This window comes from Pleurodeles waltl, chromosome 3_1 (assembly GCF_031143425.1).
Source record: "Pleurodeles waltl isolate 20211129_DDA chromosome 3_1, aPleWal1.hap1.20221129, whole genome shotgun sequence".
Taxonomy (NCBI): Eukaryota; Metazoa; Chordata; class Amphibia; order Caudata; family Salamandridae; genus Pleurodeles; species Pleurodeles waltl.
This window is the reverse complement of record NC_090440.1, coordinates 30,147,694-30,164,818: the sequence shown is the minus strand read 5'-3', so window position 1 is coordinate 30,164,818 and position 17,125 is coordinate 30,147,694. Positions and strand designations below refer to the sequence as shown.

General features: G+C 44.6%; 1 protein-coding gene across 2 annotated transcripts in view; it reads right to left on the bottom strand.

The window, feature by feature from the left end:
• Nucleotides 1-1,136: 1,136 nt before the first annotated feature.
• LOC138283718 (astacin-like metalloendopeptidase) overlaps nt 1,137-17,125 on the bottom strand; it is a 728,958-nt gene continuing 712,969 nt past the window's right edge. For both annotated transcript variants that reach the window (XM_069221760.1, XM_069221761.1), the window contains one exon: nt 1,137-2,633. In XM_069221760.1, coding sequence (XP_069077861.1) covers nt 2,593-2,633 — 41 coding nt within the window. In that variant the 3' untranslated portion in view covers nt 1,137-2,592. The remainder of the gene's footprint in view (nt 2,634-17,125) is intronic.

The following is a 17,125-nucleotide window of genomic DNA, read 5'->3' as shown; positions in this document are numbered from 1 at the left end:
AGCACTGGAGCATTGCTGCAGCAGAAAGTTATTTGTTAGCAACAACGACAGAGGTAAACATACACAAATATCTAAACTGAAAAGTCTAAAAACACGTTTTCGAAAAACAGTGTATAGAGACGACTTCATGGTTTGTAAATTGACTTTCCTCAATAAGCACACATTTTCAAACGATATTTGTTTAGTTTAACTGTGTTGGCGATTAATTAAAGTCATGTGTACAAATACATGAGCTTGGTTAGTGGCTTCGTAATGGAGTTTCTTAAAATTAAAATACTTTTTCCAGATATAGTTGTTAAAAAAAACTCTGCCTATAAATTTCGAGTAAATAGGAAAACTGGATACATAAAATATGAGCTATGATACATTGTAAAGTGCTCCTTCTGCACAAAAGCAGTTTCCTCACGCTGATAACAGAGGTCTACTTGTAACGCACTCGGTGGTGGGAAAACTATCGATCTCAAAAGGATGAAATGCCGAACTGACACGTCAAGATTCAAACGGTCAAGTAAATGTCATTGTAGTGGATGCGTGAGTTTGCTGAGCAATCTGCACGACCAGAGCTCCCATTACAACAGTGAAAGCAGAAGCCTCGGACACCGCCAGTAAAATCAAAAGGCCGAAGAAAAGAATAAATTACTTACTGGTACTCTTCACTGCCCTCCTCTCAGCCCAACTTCCCTCCCTCCCTCATGTTTGCACCTCCTTGTGTATTAACCTTTTCCCACCAGATGGAATTATCTGGAAGGTAAGTACTATTTTGCCAGGAGGGATGAATATCAAGCGCCACCAGTTTGTAGAAAATATCTTTAAAAAATGTCTTTGTTTGATGTGGCATAAGACCCCTTTAATATTACACGACACACTGATCTGCAGGGAGTGGAACAGTTTATATGGTTTCAGTTTTTAATATATTAGTAACATTTGAAGGTATATTTTTTACACTGGAGTTTGCCTCAGGGTTTTTATGTTTTGCTCAGAGCTACAAAGTAGTTAACATGCCACTATAAAAAAAAATAGAGATAGCCGTAAACATTGAGAATATTTATATGTATAAACCATTCATCCGCAAGTACTAAAAACACGCATGGGACAGGTTTTCGAATACATATGTTTATTAATATGAAGATACATTGTTCCCAAAATCACCCCTGGTTAGAAAAAAAGGAAACAGAGAAAGGTGGCCAGGAATGCACACAGATTGCAATAAAAGAAAGGAGTGAGAGAAAAAGATAGAGAAAGCAAAGTCTCACTGTCGTGGTGCCCAGAGTATTATGAATAGAGCCTGAGTGAGTGCTAATAGTATGGGCAGAGCCTCCATGAGGACCCAGCAAACGAAGACATTCTACATTACCAGTGTCTTTAAAGCCTCTTAAGTAATACTTAACCCCAACATATTTAGGCAAACATAAATATACAACTAGTCACTATTGATTTCGGATGCCTTGTGGGGTACATTCATTACATTCATTGAACATTGGAATCCCAGACTGAAGACCAGAGTTGCCCAAATCGCTAGATAAAAAATAGATACTGGTCATGAAAAGCAAATCATAGTCGAATAAGAGAGCCACTGATAGTTGGAAGGATTATGGGAAATTACGAAATTGGCACCCTTGACAAGATGGCAAACATTACACAATGCAGCTGGTGAGTACTGAGAAGGCACACGCAGGACGTCCCTAGGCATGAACAGCACTAACTGCATCAATTAAGAGGATTTCTTAAGCCTCCTGGATCCCGCTGCAACACTTCTCAACCTCCCTGCGTCACGCTCACAAGACTTCACAAATTATCCACGTGCGTTTTAAACTGGGGGTGATTTGGGGTCACTTAAGGCGAAAGTGGAGTAGGTTTAAAGTCCCTTGTCATCTGATGAACCCGAACTGGAAAACTCTCAGTCCATCACAAAAGCCAACATATGGGACTTCAGACCATGGTGCCACAATTCAATGGTAGTGTCAAGTGCATGCCCGTCACATACCTTTCAATGGATGTGTACCCCTTCCACCTCCACCGATGGTAGATAATTGGCACATAGAGGCATAGTCAATTCAATGTTTAAATTCCAGCATCTAGGCTGCATATTAATAGTCACAAATTTTGTCGTAACACTGATCAATAGAAAATAATTGTCGTGAAGCAATCCTAAAAATCACAGCAGGATGGAAATGTCTTTTGAAGCCGAATAAAAAATTAGCCGATTTGTAGGATACCTTCAAAGGTGAACTATTTTAATTTCCCTTGCAATGATGTAACCTTTTCTTTCTGCAGAATTCACAAAGCGGCTCGAGGCGATCTCCCCTTGTGGCGCTCGATCTGAACAAATCCAATCTGTGCTGTCAGATCTCATCTCTGCTCTTCAGCATCTATTTACATCCAGTGTGTCTAGTGCCACTCTCTGTGTCCCAGCCCATGACAGGATGAGTAGCCCATCGGCAGAGTCTTTACTGGTGATAACTGTAGAAGGGAGTCACAAGGGACTCTGGCTACAGCACCAGAAACACTCCACGATGAAGGAAACGCGAATGCACAAATAAAGACTTGGTAGACGATGCAGCGGTCTGGCTGAAGATGCTTCTCACAGTGCGTTTATGACAAACTTCTTTCCTGGTCCTTTTTAAAGTGTTGAACTGCAAGAAAAATAGAAACGAATTTATTCTAGGTATAAGCATCCTCAAAAAGAGTAGCATGGATGATCAGCCCCTGATTTCTGTATTGGCCCTAAAAAGAAGTGTTTACCTCTTTGTCCATCTCCAAGTGACAATCTCCGACTCCCTAACAGCCATTGGCTTTAAACAGCCATTAGTCAATCATGCTAAACTCTCTGCACCACAGCCAGGTTTAGATACTTCAAATGTCTCGGGCCCCACCACTAATAAATACTCGCTAGTGAACGTGGAGGGAGTCTTGCTCTCTGTGTTCGAGACTACCTTGGAAGTCTCCGCCACCATCATGTCTGCTAATCTTCCACCCACTCTTCTGATCCTCTGGCTTACACCCAGACTGTCTCTGTGAATTAATGCAATTCTAAACAACTCGTATATCATCTGTGTAATGCGCAGTCATTGTTTCTGTCTCATGAATTCCACACATTGTTTGGCAAAGTTTCTTTATGTAACCACCCGCCCGCCATTGTTCTTACCTAGGACATGGTAACGGGGTACAGGGTTTGGGCACAAAATAACTTATCTTTTAATAAACAGAAACCGTGTAGCCCGGCTTTAACTCTCACTTGATGATCATAAGCACTGCGGATACTGAATGATCTTAAGAGTTCTCAAAGTGCACATCCAACTCTGATCAGGATGATGACTTGAAAAAGTGTCAGATTTTAAAGTATCTACCCAAGGGTTCAGAAGAACTTGGGGAACAATGGCATCCTTTAGAGTTAGGCGGAATGGAAGATCTGCAGTAAATTGGTGGTTCTCTCCTCCTGCTAAACAAGTGCGAGGCATAGCAACCCCAGCAGTAAGTCACCACAGACTCCTCCACATGCAGGAAAATGACAATAGTTTAGAAACAAATACTTGAGTTTGGTTTATATTTTTTCTAAAATATAAAAAATGCAGACAAGCCCGCTATGCCATGGTGACTGGCTGGGGCGCACACTTCGAGGCCTGGGGGCTCTGGACTCACTCTCCCAGATGCACAGCAGCATTGGGGCTGCCTTGGGACACAGCGCCTGCCTGGAGGCGCATACATTGAAGTGCATGACCCCGCTGCACAGGATGAGCTAAGGCCAAGACCAGGCCAAGAGGATAGGAAGAGGCTGGGCCGGGCCCCCCTCTTTATTTCAAGATCCGGCAGCTTCCAGGTCTGGTCACTCAAGTAGGTTTTATTTGTAAACTGTCTAGCTGTGACTGCTAGTTCTAACTTCTTATATCTTCAATAAGCATGGTGTAGTATGTTGCTCTTTTTAATTATGTTATTTATTCTAATATCTGTTAGATTCTAATATTCATAGTATTCACTGTTTTATCTTTGGTTGCATTAATTGTTAATATGTTACTTGGTATGCTCTGTGCTCCCCCCCCTTGCTGCTCCGTGTGTTGGGAGATCTAGAATCTGGAGAATGGTCAGTTGAGGGCTTGTGGAGCAGCTTGGAGGTGTGGCTGGAGTTTTCCTTGGCAGCAACCTGAAGATTAAACATTTTAAGAAAAGCTACAATCGTTTCCAGAAGGATCCTTTCTTTAAATCCTATTAAACCTCTTCACATGGGTAAGAGGAAGGCTTGGGAACCGGCCAAGTCAGCTGGTATTGCTAAGAAACCTAGAAAGCCCGTGGTGGGCTCTCCCAGCCAACAAACTGCCAAGACCAGTGCTAGTTCACTTGCGGGTACTGATTAACACACTCAACGACGAGGTAGAGTCCCTGCTTAATAGTAATGTGGTACGATCTGAAAGAACTCAAGCTTAGATTCCAGTTTTTTTTAAGAAACCTAAAAACCTGTTATATTCCTCCTCAGTTAATACTCAGGCCATTGTAACTAGCAATGCCCCATTGATCTGTGAGGGGGAACTCAACCCTCTCTCCTATAATTACTGTTGTTTCAAGTGTGCCGCTCTCTGACAGGTTTGCCCCGCTGTCAGCTAACATGGATACTGTCCAACTTCTGTAGTGGCCTCTGATTTTGGTCGCTGCATTAGTCAAGCCAACAAGCATGCTGCCAGTGCCATCGGCAGCTCTATAACTATGACAGGTGCAACTGGACTTGGTGTTCTTTTACGTAAACTGGATGACTGCTTTGAGTATTAAGATTGACAGTTTGGAAGCTAAACTCAGTGGCTGCAGTTTCTTGCGATGGGCTGGCTTCTTGGGGGTCCACCAAGTGTCTCCCCCGGGCCCTGAACCCACTTCTAAGGATGTTCCCCAGGCTGACTCTGGGTGCCCCGTGCAAAAGGAGGTTTTGGCAGTTCCTCAAAAATGTGGCTCTCCATCGAACTGGCAGTGCCCTGCAAAGGACATCAGCTCTTCCTACCTGAGGCTGTTGGATTGCAACGAGAGGAGGGTTCCTCAAGTTTTCTGTCACCCTTCCATTAGGGAGGAATTAAATAACTATGAGACTAACCATCATCCTCCTGAACTTCAAAATAGGAGTCTGCCTCCTTTCCCTATGTTTTATGGCCTGGGTCCAATTCTACATTCAAGAGATTCTTATTTGCATCTTAATTGACTGTTACGTGCCTGACTCCTTTGCAGTTTAAGGGCGGGGCAGCAGATCACAAAGTGAGGTGCCTAAACTGAACTCAGGGTCCTATGAAGACCAAGACGCTTTGACTAACAAGGTTAGACATTGGCTAAGGACGATGCACGATTGTTTTTTGGTAGTCAGGTCCGATATTGTTTCTATTGAAAGGTATTCGGCAGGCTGGGTAGTTTTTGATTATATATCTATAAGATAATGTTCCAAAGAACTGGTTAATAATCTTATCAGCTTGAATTACGTGCTTGCCATTTTAAAGAGGGCCTTAGGACTGAAATAAGCCTTAAACTATCCCCCTGCAATCTGCCCAGTATAAGCCCAGCTGGGAGTTCTTCTACTGAAACTGTTCAGCAAATACCCAGGTGCCCTGGTCCAAATGAGATGTCTAGTTTAGACAACGTTGATTGACTAAATCATCACATTGATTGTTTTCCTATAAGAAAAGTGTCCCCTAGAAATGATAAAAGTAATTTGGTGAATGCTTTTGTATATAGTACAACTTTGGATTATTTTTCTATACAGAGTTGTGATGAGACATTTCCATCCATGAGGTCATCATCCATCATACGACTGATGTTAGTTCTCTGGGGGGGGTATGGACCTCCAAGTACTGACTCATGGTGCTGCCCCAAGTTATATGAGTGATATTGCCTCCAAGGGTGGTGGGGATAGGGAAGTATTGGCTCCGGGAGGTACCTTACAATGTACAGTTGATACTGGTTGTATGGGTATTGGGGACACCGATGGAAATATCACTGTGATGTCCTGGAATCTAGATGGAGTCAAGTCCAAATTATTAGATGCAGAACAATTGTCTTCCATCGAAGGTTGTGACATATGAATGTTTCAGGAAACATGGGCCGCAGAGAAAGTTTATTTTAATGGCTTGACAACATGTAGTGTAGAGGCCAAGCCCCCTGTGAAATGGAGGAGGGCTCGTGGTGGCCCGTTGATCCTTCTGAAGAACAACTTGCCTAGTACCCTTAATGTGTTGCGCATAGATTGCCCTGACTTAATTGGCTTTATTATAACTCTCCCCTCATGTTTACGTTTGGATTTCATAAATGTTTATGTTAGCTATACCACGGCTAGTGTGGAGTCGCCTACCTTGACCTTCCTGGAAGAGGCCCTTGAAACTATCCCCCCGAATGTGAAAATCATTGTAAAGGCCAATTTTAATATTTCTTTTGAACGCTCTTCCTTTATTAATGAGATAACCAATACAGAAGATGAGCTGTGGATTATTCTCTGCTTGACAGGGAAGCCAGGAAGCAATTTTCCACCGCCCTTAAAATAGCTTCCTAGATGATGGGCAGGGGGTTAAGAGCCTGTAATGGTCGTACAATCTCAGATTTTGAGAGAACTCCAACGTTTAAGCGTGGCACTTATTCTAGTATTATTGGCTATGTTCTATTAGATGTAAGATTGTGAGACTTGTTGGGAGATATGAGAGTTGACCCACTTTGGACAGTCACCATAATTCTTTGATTCTATCTTTAACTGGGGAATATTCAAGGAGGTGGTTGTACCACCACCGTCCCAGAACCTATTTTGACCAGTAATCGCTGTCATGGTACATGGCCGACCGCGATGTCCAATCAAAAGCAGTACTCCAAGATATATGATCTTTTTGTGGCCCACCTGTCAAAGTATGAGGGAAGTTTTAGTACCAGTATCCATATTCTGGCTATACATAATCAGTTGTTTATTGAACTAGAGAAAGTATTTTATGAAGAGTGCTGCAAAAAGTTGATGAGGAAGAAAGATTTAAAATGGTTTGATGCAAATTGCAAATCTGCCAAAACCAATCTAAGAATTGCCATAAAGCGGTGTCCCAGAGAGGAAATTCAGTTAACAAGGCGGGATTATAATTCTCTTTAGCGTGCCAAGAAAAACTGGGATGAAAAGATTTGGCATGACATGTTAGTTGCAGTAAAACGTAAGGACACTCGGTCATTTTGACATTTAGCTGCGGGGGGGGGGGGGGAAGAAAGTGGAAGATCATCATCATATTTATCCAGATAGTTGGGTTTCCAGCTTTATGCTTCTGGGGATTATCAAGCTTTTAATGCCAATGTAGAGGTATTGATTCCCACAGCTTTCTCACCTGTAAGCGGACCGGGGGTGGACGTAGAGGTTTAGCCTCCTTCTACCTTGAAGATAGAGCCAGGGCAATTGATTGTTTGAAATTCGCTAAGGCACCCGGGCCAGATAAAATCCCTGGTGATTTTTACAAAACTGAGCCTTTGATTTAGACTAGCTACAAAAATGTGTTATCCAATGCCATTTCGGTGGGAGGGAAGGTCCCAGACCTTTGGAGAGTGGCAGAAATTATCCTGATTTATTAAAAGTGGGATGTTGGTTTACCTTCAAATTACTTACCCATAAATCTTATAGATAATCTTCAAAATATCTTTGCCCGATAAATTTCAGACACGTTGTTAGCCTGGGTAGAGGATGAACATTTTTTGTCCCCTTTACAAGTGGTATTGCAGCCCCGGATAAATACTTCGGATCAGGTTTTTAGGTTGGCACCTCTTTAATGGAAATACGTATTTCTTCTTAAACAAAGACTCTATGTAGCCTTTGTGAATCTTGGAGGTGCGTTTGACCTGATCCTTCATAAAAGTCTGTGGCAAGTTCTGGCGAATATGGGTGCTCTTGGTAACCTGTTGCATCTAAATGTAAAGTTGCAATCTAAGAATTTTGCACAGGTGCGGTGGGGTAGCCAAGGTGCATTTATGGAACATATTCCAATTAGGTGTGGCATCTGTCAAGGGTTTGTGGTTTCTTTATATGAATGACGTGGTGAAAGTACTCCTTGACTGTAACAATGATTCGCCAACTCTGAACAATTAAAAGGTTCCTGTTCCTCTCCTCGGATACGACTCGTTACCTATCTCCAAAACACCTTTTGGTCTGAAGCTTCTTATTAATACATTATTAACTTTTTGCTCGTCCAGAGGACTAGAATTGAACGCTGGCAAAACTAAGTATATAGTATTCAGCCAGGGTGTCACAAAAAATATCACAATTTGGGTTGGTGGAGAGGTCCTGGAGAGGGTGAATAGTTTTGACTACCTTGGAGTCAAATTAACTGATAAATTTAAGTGGTCACCCCAGCTTGCCAAGAGTTCAATAATTGGTGAACATAGATTCTAATGCCAGTGTTAGGTTGTATAGGAGAACTAGTTCTTGTTCAATATCACTAGCCCTGGAGGTGTATCGAGCAAAGGCCCAAAATGCGGCTCTTTTTGGTGCCGAGATCTGGGGTTATAGCAAAATTAACAGTTTGGCTACTGCTGACAATAAGTTTGTAAGGAAATTGTTCTTCGTGCAGACTAGTACTCCTCTTCCTCCACTTTTCTTTTACTTAGACCTAAGAAGAATAGCTGACTAGGTTACATTAAAGTCACTGGTATATTGGGTACGTCTTGGGACAACTCATGAATTGAGCAGTTACAGAGGTTGTTTAGTAGACTTGATCAATATTACCAATGCTAAGAATACCCCCCACCCCGATTGAATTTTCTTTTGATTGGTGGCATAGATTAGGTTTGGGCAGTTTTTGGGCAGAATCAAACTCTCGTCGTAGTGCCAATCTTAAAGTCTTAAAGACTCATTATTGGGCTTACATTCATGAACAGTATGTATTAGACAGGGACAATGGTTCTCTGACATGTAAGTTTTGGAGTTCAAAGTGTATCCCTGTTTTAAATTGTTCCTTGATTTCATTACCCCCCACTTGCCAATAGCCTTTCTGTTAGTTTTAGGCTTGGTTCTTTGCAATTGAGATCTTATACAAGCCAGTGGGGAGTGGATGGGAGTGAGGATGTGTGCCCTGCATGCAGATCTGGAGCTGAGACCAAAGCTCATGTACTGTATTTCTGCCCGGCTTATCGGGGTTTACGACGGAAATGGATACAACAAATCTGTCTAAACTTTGACATCAATTAGCTCTGAGAATTCTGAGAAGTCATTCTACTTTACCAGTTGTCTTGTCAGTAAGCAGATTCTTATTGCATCTCTGGCATAAACTTCTAAAGCTGGTATTAGTGATCAATGCTTGATTTTTATTCATTATGTTTTAGTAATGATATCTATTGTATCTGCATTTTATTGCTTTTAAACAGATTTTATGAATTATGTATTTTTTTAGGTCTCGGCTAGACGGCGCATGTGCTGTCTTGAAGAGACAGGTTGTTACATACTTTGTGGGCTTTGGCCCACGCATAGACTTCCCATTTGCTGGCTCCATCGTCACTCTCATATTCTTCCTCCCCATTTGTCCATGGATTGCATGGGTCATGCCTCTTCTTGTCCCTCAGAGCAGGGGCCCAGCACTAATATCCATCCCCAGCTGCCATTTTAGCATCTATTATCAGAACTTCTTTTTCTTTAACCTGGAGCAATTGAGACGAGCGCTTGTGGTTTGCGGAGCTCAACTGTAAACAGGGCTGTAGATTTAGTTCTACTCTCTTCACATTTGCTGTGCAATCAAAGACAAATGTCAGACGCTGTTTCTGCATTCTTTCTTTGTTACAAACTTAGTGAGAAGCTTACACTATTATACATCTATTTGATGTTTCCCTTTTTAAGTGCTATACCTGATACTTAATTGATAGACCTGACAGCCTTGGGATGGTCATGCCCCAACTTTTTGCCTTCCTCCCTCCACGTTTCTGACACTGTTTCTGCTGGTTTTAGGACTCTGCACACTTTCCCACTGCTAACCAGTGCTAAAGTGCATGTGCTCTCTCCCTTAATTATGCTAACATTGGTTCATTCCCAATTGGCATATGTGATTTACTTGTAACTCCCTAGAAAAGTGCACTACATGTGCCCAGGGCCTGTAGATTAATTGGTACTAGTGGGAATGCAGCACTGATTGTGCCACCCACATAAGTAGCCTTAACTATGTCTCAGGCCTGCCATTGCAAGGCCTGTGTGCAGTTTCACTGCCACTTCGACTTGGCATTTAAAAGTGCTTGTCAGGCCTTAAACTCACCTTTTTTTACATATAAATCACCACTAAGGTAGGCCCTAGGTAACCCACAGGGCAGGGTGCTATGTAGGTACAAGGCATGGCACATACATGTGTGTTTTATATGTCCTGGTAGTGGAAAACTCCTAAATTCATTTTTCACTACTGTGAGGCCTGCTCCTTTCATAGGTTAGCATTAGGGCTGCCCTCACATATTGTTTGAGTGGTAGATTCTGATCAGAAAGGGGTAAACAGGTCATGTATAATATGGCCAGAATGGTAATAGAAAATCCTGCTTATTGGTGAGGGGGGATTTTATATTACTGTTTTAGAAATGCCACTTTTAGAAAATGAGCATTTCTCTGCACTTAAAAACCATCTGTGCCTTACAGCCTGTTTCCAATCAGCGTCTGGAATGGGCTGGTTGACAGCTTCCTTGTGCATTTCACCCAGACAATCACAAACACGACACTCAGTAACACATGCACTCATCTGCATACTGAATGGGTCTTCCTGGGCTGGAAGGATGGAGGGCCTGACACTGAAATTTCAAAGGCTAGTGGCCTGCCCTCCCACAATGGAATGCCAAACCCCCTTCTGGGACCCTGGCAGGCAGACCTGTACTGAAAGGGGAACTTGTGCACTTCAAAACCACTCTTTGAAGTCTCCCCCACTTTAAAGGCATTTTTGGGTATATAAATTGGGTGCCTGATCCCACTAGCTCAGAACGTCTGGACCTGAATCTGCAAGCTGTGAAGAGGAACTGCCTGGCTGCCCAAAGGACTCATCTGGACTGCTTTGCTGAGAAGGACTGCTGCCCTGCTGCTGCCCTGCTGCCCTGCTGCCCTCTGACATTGCTGAGAAGTGCTGTCCAAGGGATTGGATTGAGCATGCCTCCTGTTTGCTTAAGTATCAGGGCCAAAAAGACTTCATCTCTTCAGGAAACTCCTTGTGCGCCGAAAAGTGAGACCAAATTCCCATTGAGGTATAACAAAGGGCGTAAGGGGAAACATATGTTCAAGCCCTTTGAGAAATCTATGTATAATGGGAGATTTGAAAAGTGAAGGCTGATCAGGGAGCCGAAGGAATGCCGATAAGGCAGAAAGATAGCCCTTGAGAGTCCCCAAGGCAGAACCCTGCTGGGCAAGAGATAGGATAAAGAGAAGGATGTCAGAAAGAGCAGCAGAAAGAGGATGAATAGACCTTTCTGTACAATAATATACAAAGCGTTTCCAATGGCAGGTGTATACCGTTTTAGTGGAGGGACGCTTTGCTGCCAAAATAACTTTACAGATTTCAGGAGGAAGATCAAAAGCCATAAACTGTTGCTGCTCAATCTCCACTCATGTAGACACAGATTTGACAGGTTCCGGTGGAGAACCTCCTGCTGCTGCGACAGAAGATCTGCTTGAAGGGGCAACCTGAGTGGAGGATTGGTGATCATTTTGAGACCACAGGATACCACCCTCTCCGTGCCCAATCTGGAGTCACAAGGATTACTTAGGCCCGGTCATTCTTGATCTTCTTGAGAACTCTGGGCAGCAGAGGTATAGGCGGAAAGGCGTACAAGAGGCCTTACCTCCACTAGCGATGAAAAGCGTTGCAGAGCAATTGCCACCTTGGAAACTCCAACGCGCAATACTGCTGACATTGCGCATTCTCTGTGGAGGCGAACAGAGCTAACCAAGGCTCTCCCCATGGCTGAAAAAGTCCTTGCACCACCTCTGGGTGGAGATACCATTCATGATCAGCTAGGCACTGACGGCTGAGCTTGTCCGCCCTAGCGTTCAGAGAACCTGCTAGGTGTTGAACAACCAGGGTTATGCCCTGCTGTTCCAGCCATGTCTGTCCAGAGATGCAAAGCCTCTTGACAAGGGTCCACAACCCCACACCACCCTGCTTGTTGCAGTACCACATTGCTGTGGTGTTGTCTGTGAACACCTGCACTAACTTCCCTTTTACAACAGGAAGAAATGCTTTAAATGCCAGTTGGATCGCCCAGAGCTCCAGTAAGTTGATATGGAGTGCGGATTCCGCCAGATACTAGAGACCTCTGATCTCCACCTCTCCCAGATGGCCTCCCCTTCCCAGAAGTGACGCATCTGCACACCCCCATGGGTACCTTTTACAAGAGACTTAACTGTGTGCCAGGGGTGTGCCAATTGTGGAGTCAAAGGTGCAGATTTTATGGGAGAACACTGGTGCTGGGGCCTGGTTAGCAGGATCCCAGCACAATTTCAATCAAAGTTGGCATCAACACTAGGCATAAAGTGGGTGGATAACCATGCCAAGAGTGGCACATTCCTACACAACCCCCCTACCAAACGAAAGAGGATGAGACTAACCTTTCCCAAGTGAGTCTTCATTATCTAAGTGGAAGAACCTGGAAAGGCCATCTGCATTTGCATGGGGAGTCCCAGATCTGTGTTCCACTGAAAAGTCCATTCCCTATAGGGATATGGACCACCTCAAAGTTTAGGGTTCTCACCTTTCATTTGCATTAGCCATCTGAGAGGTCTGTGGTCGGTTTGAACAGTAAAGTGAGTACCAAATAAGTATGGTCTCAGCTTTTTCAGTGACCAAACCACAGCAAAGGCCTCCCCTCTCAATGGCACTCCAGTGTTGCTCCCTGGGGAGTTAAATCCTGCTAATGAAAGAAACAGACTGGTCAAGGCCATCATCATTGGTTTGGGACAGGATTGCTCCTATCCCATGTTCAGAGGCATCTGTCTGCACAATGAACTGCTTAGAATAATCTGGAGCTTTGAGAACTGGTGCTGAACACATTGCTTCTTTCAGGGTGTCAAAGGACTTTCAACAGTCAAGAGTCCAGTTTACCTTCTTGGGCATCTTCTTTGAGGTCAGTTCTATTAGGGGGGTCACAATGGATCCATACCCCTTCACAAACCTCCTGTAGTAGCCAGTCAAGCCAAGAAATGCCCTGACTTGAGTCTGGGATTTTGGAGCTTCCCAGTCCAGAATTGTCTGGATCTTGGGCTGTAAACGTTGCACTTGGCCTCCACCTACAAGGTACCCTAAGTATACAACTGTGCCCTGCCCTATTTGGCACGTAGATGCTTTAATAGAGAGGCCTGTTGATTGCAAGGCCTGCAAAACCTTCCCCAGGTGGATCAGGTGATCCTGCCAGCTGGAACTAAAGACAGCAATATCATCTAGATACTCTGCACTAAAGTAGTCCAAGCCAGCAAGGACTTGATTCAACAACCTTTGGAAGGTGGCAGGGGCATTCTTTAAACCAAAGGGCATAACAGTAAACTGATAATGCCCATCAGGTGTAGAGAATGCTGTATTTTCATTTCCTCTAGGTGCCATCCTAATTTGCCAGTACCCTGCAGTTAAGTCAAAGGTACTTACAAATTTGGCTGCACCTAACTTGTCAATCCATCCATCTGCTCTGGGAATGTGGTGTGCATCTGTGTTGGTGACAGAGTTGAGCCCTCTGTAGTCCACACAGAACCTCATTTCTCTCTTGCCATCTTTGGTATGAGGTTTGGGGACTTAGACCACTGGTCTAGCCCAGGGACTGTCAGAGTGCACTATTACCCCTAACACCAACATCTTGTGGACTGCCACTTTGATGCTCTCTTTGACTTGGTCAGATTGTCTATAAATCTTGTTTTTGACAGGTAAACTGTCTCTTGTGTCCATATCATGGCTACACCGGTGTGTCTGACCAGGGGTCAAAGAGAAGAGCTCATCATACTGCTGTAGGACCTGTCTGCAGTCAGCTTGCTGTTAGGCAGAGAGAGTGTATGAATAGACAACTCCATCTACTGACCCATCCTTAGAGTCAGTTGAGAGGAGGTCAGGTAGAGGATCACTCTCTGCTTTCTGATCCTCATCACTAACTATCAGCATGGTTATGTCTGGTCTATCATTGTAGATTTTCAGGCGGTTAACATGGATCACTCTCTTGGGTGTCCAGCTAGTGCCCAGGTCTACTAGGTGACCTGACTCTTTTTCTCCAGGATTGGGTAAGGGTTACTCTGCCACCGGCTCCAGGACCCCAACTTTCTGCCCTGGCTGGAATTCTACCAGTGCAGACTTTTGGTCATACCACAACTTCTGGAGTCGTTGGCTGGCCTCAAGGTTTTTGGATGCCTTTTCCGTGTACTCAGCTGCCCTGGAGCGGAGGCCAAGCACATAGTCCACCACATCTTATTTAGGGTCATGTAGAGGTCTCTCCCAGCCTTCCTTAACAATTGCCAGTAGTCCCCTTACAGGATGGCCAAACAGAAGCTCAAAGGGGGACAACCCTACTTCCTTATGTGGCACCTCTCTGTAGGCAACAAGCAGGCACGGCAGGAGGACATCCCATCTCCTTTTGAGTTTTCAGGGAGCCCCATGATCATGCCCTTTAATGTCTTATTGAATCTCTCAACAAGTTCATTGGTTTGTGGATGGTATGCTATAGTGAATTTATAAATCTCCCCACACTTACTCCACACGTTTTAGGTAAGCTGACATGAAGTTTGAAACCACCTCCTTAGGAAAACCCACTATCGTAAAAATACCAATCAGGGCCTTGGCTACTGCAGAAGCTGTAATAGACCTAAGGGGAATTGCTTCAGTGTATCTGGTAGCATGATGCACTACTACCAGTATGTACTGATTCCCTGAGGCTGTGGGTGGCTCAAGTGGACCCACAATGTCCACACCAGCCCTCTTAAAGGGAACCACCACCACAGGAAGTGGAATGAGGAGGGCCTCTGGGTGGCTGCCTGTCTTGCCACTGTCTTGGCAGGTGACACAGGAGCTACAAAACTCTTTTATTTTCTGGGACATATTGGGCCAATACGAGTGGTTGCCAAGTCTGCTCCACCTTTTAGTTTGTCCCAAATGCCCAGCTAGGGGGATGTCATGGGCCAAAGTTAGGATAATCTTTCTAAACTCCTAAGGCACCACCACTCTCCTGGTTTCACATGGTTTGGGGTCTCTGGCCTCAGTGTAAAGGAGTCCATCTTCCCAATAGACCCTGTGGGAGCCACTGACACCTCCCTTTTCCTGTGCAGCAGCTTGCTGCCTCAGGCCTTCAAGAGTGGAACACGTCTTTTGTCCCTGGCACATCTGTTCCCTTGAGGGTCCCCCTGAGTCCAGCTCTATGGACTCAGTTCCCTCAGGGGATAAGACATCTTCCTGAGAAGAGAGGTCTTGTTTCTTGTGCTATTCAGAGGCTGGTCCCTCAGTCCTCTTATCTTTTCTCTTGGAAGGGTGGGCCTTTATTCCAGGCTCCGACACTTCTTTTTCACCCTGTGCTCTGCTTTGTGCTCTTGTTTTTACACGCAGCAGTTCAGGGACTCGTAGCATGGCTGCATGGGTTTTGAGCTCTACCTCAGCCCAAGCTGAGGACTATAGATCATTCCCTAGCAAGCATTCCACTGGGATTGCAAAATAGACCACTCCCTGTTTCAGGCCAGTAACCCCTCCCCATCCTAACATCACCATAGCCATGGGATGGACTTTAGTCACATTGTCAGCACTGGTAACTGGATATGTTTGTCCAGCCAAATACTGTCCTGGGGAAACCAGTTTCTATTTCACAATGGTGACACTGGCACCTGTATCCCTCAGGGCTTCTAATTTAGTCCGATTGTTTAAGAGCTGCTGCCTGTATTTTTGCATGTTAGGCGGCCAGGCAGCCAGTGTGCCTATATCCACCCCACCCTCAGAGACTAGAGTAGCTTCAGTGTGGACCCTGATTTGCTCTGGGCAAACTGTTGATCCCACCTTGAGACTGGCTATTCCAGTACCAACTGGAGTAGTGCTTGTGGGATTTTTCTTGGGGCAGGCCATGTCTCCAGTTTGGTGTCCATGCTGTCTACAGGTCTGACACCAGGCCTTCTTGGGATCAAAGTGTTTACCCTTGGACCCACTTGTGGACTGTGAAGAGGCTCGGGCCCACCCTCTTGAGTAGGTTTTTGGGGCTCTTGCGAAGACTCTTTGTTTTTGTCCTTATGTGTCTCACCACCCTTCCCCTAGGGAGGCTTTGTGAATCCTTTCTTTTGGTCACCCCCCGTGGAAGTCTTGGTAACCATAGTCTTGGACTCAATGGTCAGCCTTCTTTCCCAATTCTTGGGGAAAAACTGGACCTACGTTTACCAGATGTTGATGCAACTTGTCATTGAAGTAGTTACTTGACAGGTATTCCTTCATAAACAAATTATAAATCCCACCATGGTCATGCACTCCACTGCCAGTTATCCAACCATCTAGTGGTTTCACTGAGTAGACTACAACATCAACACAGGACTGGCTCGAGCTTCTGTGAGCCCCCCCTGAACCTAATTATATACTCCTCAGTGGTGAATCCAAAGCCCTGAATCAGAGTAGCCTTCATGTGGTCATAGGATTCAGCATCTGTACCAGTGAGCGTGAGGACTCTATCCCTACACTTACCTGTAAACAGTTCCCAAAGGACAGTTCCCCAGTGAGATCTGTTAAACTTTCTGGTTGCACAAACCATCTCAAAAGTTGTAAACCACTTGGTAATATCATCACCCTCTTCATATTTTGAGACAATCCCTTTGCGGATTTTTAGGAGATCAGTATTCTCTCTGACCCTATTTATATTGCTGCCGCCATTAATGGGTGTTAACCCCATTTCTTCTCTCTTCCTTTCTATAGCTAGGAGTTGATGCTCCAAAGCTAACCTTTTGACCATCCTTGCTAAAAGGAGGTCCTCTTCATTGAGATTGCCCTCAATGTTCCCAGAGGAGGTGGACTTCCCTGTGGAAGAACCAGATCCTGTGAGTACTATGTTTGGAGACAGGGATCTTGGGCCCATGATCTACCTAGTTAGGTGAGTAGGGGGAAGGTCATCCTCCTCAAAGGTAATATCTTCCCTGTCTGAGTGGAGATCGTCCTCCTCAGCAAGGTGGTCCCTTGTATACTCTGCCAAGAGCTCCTGGAGCTTG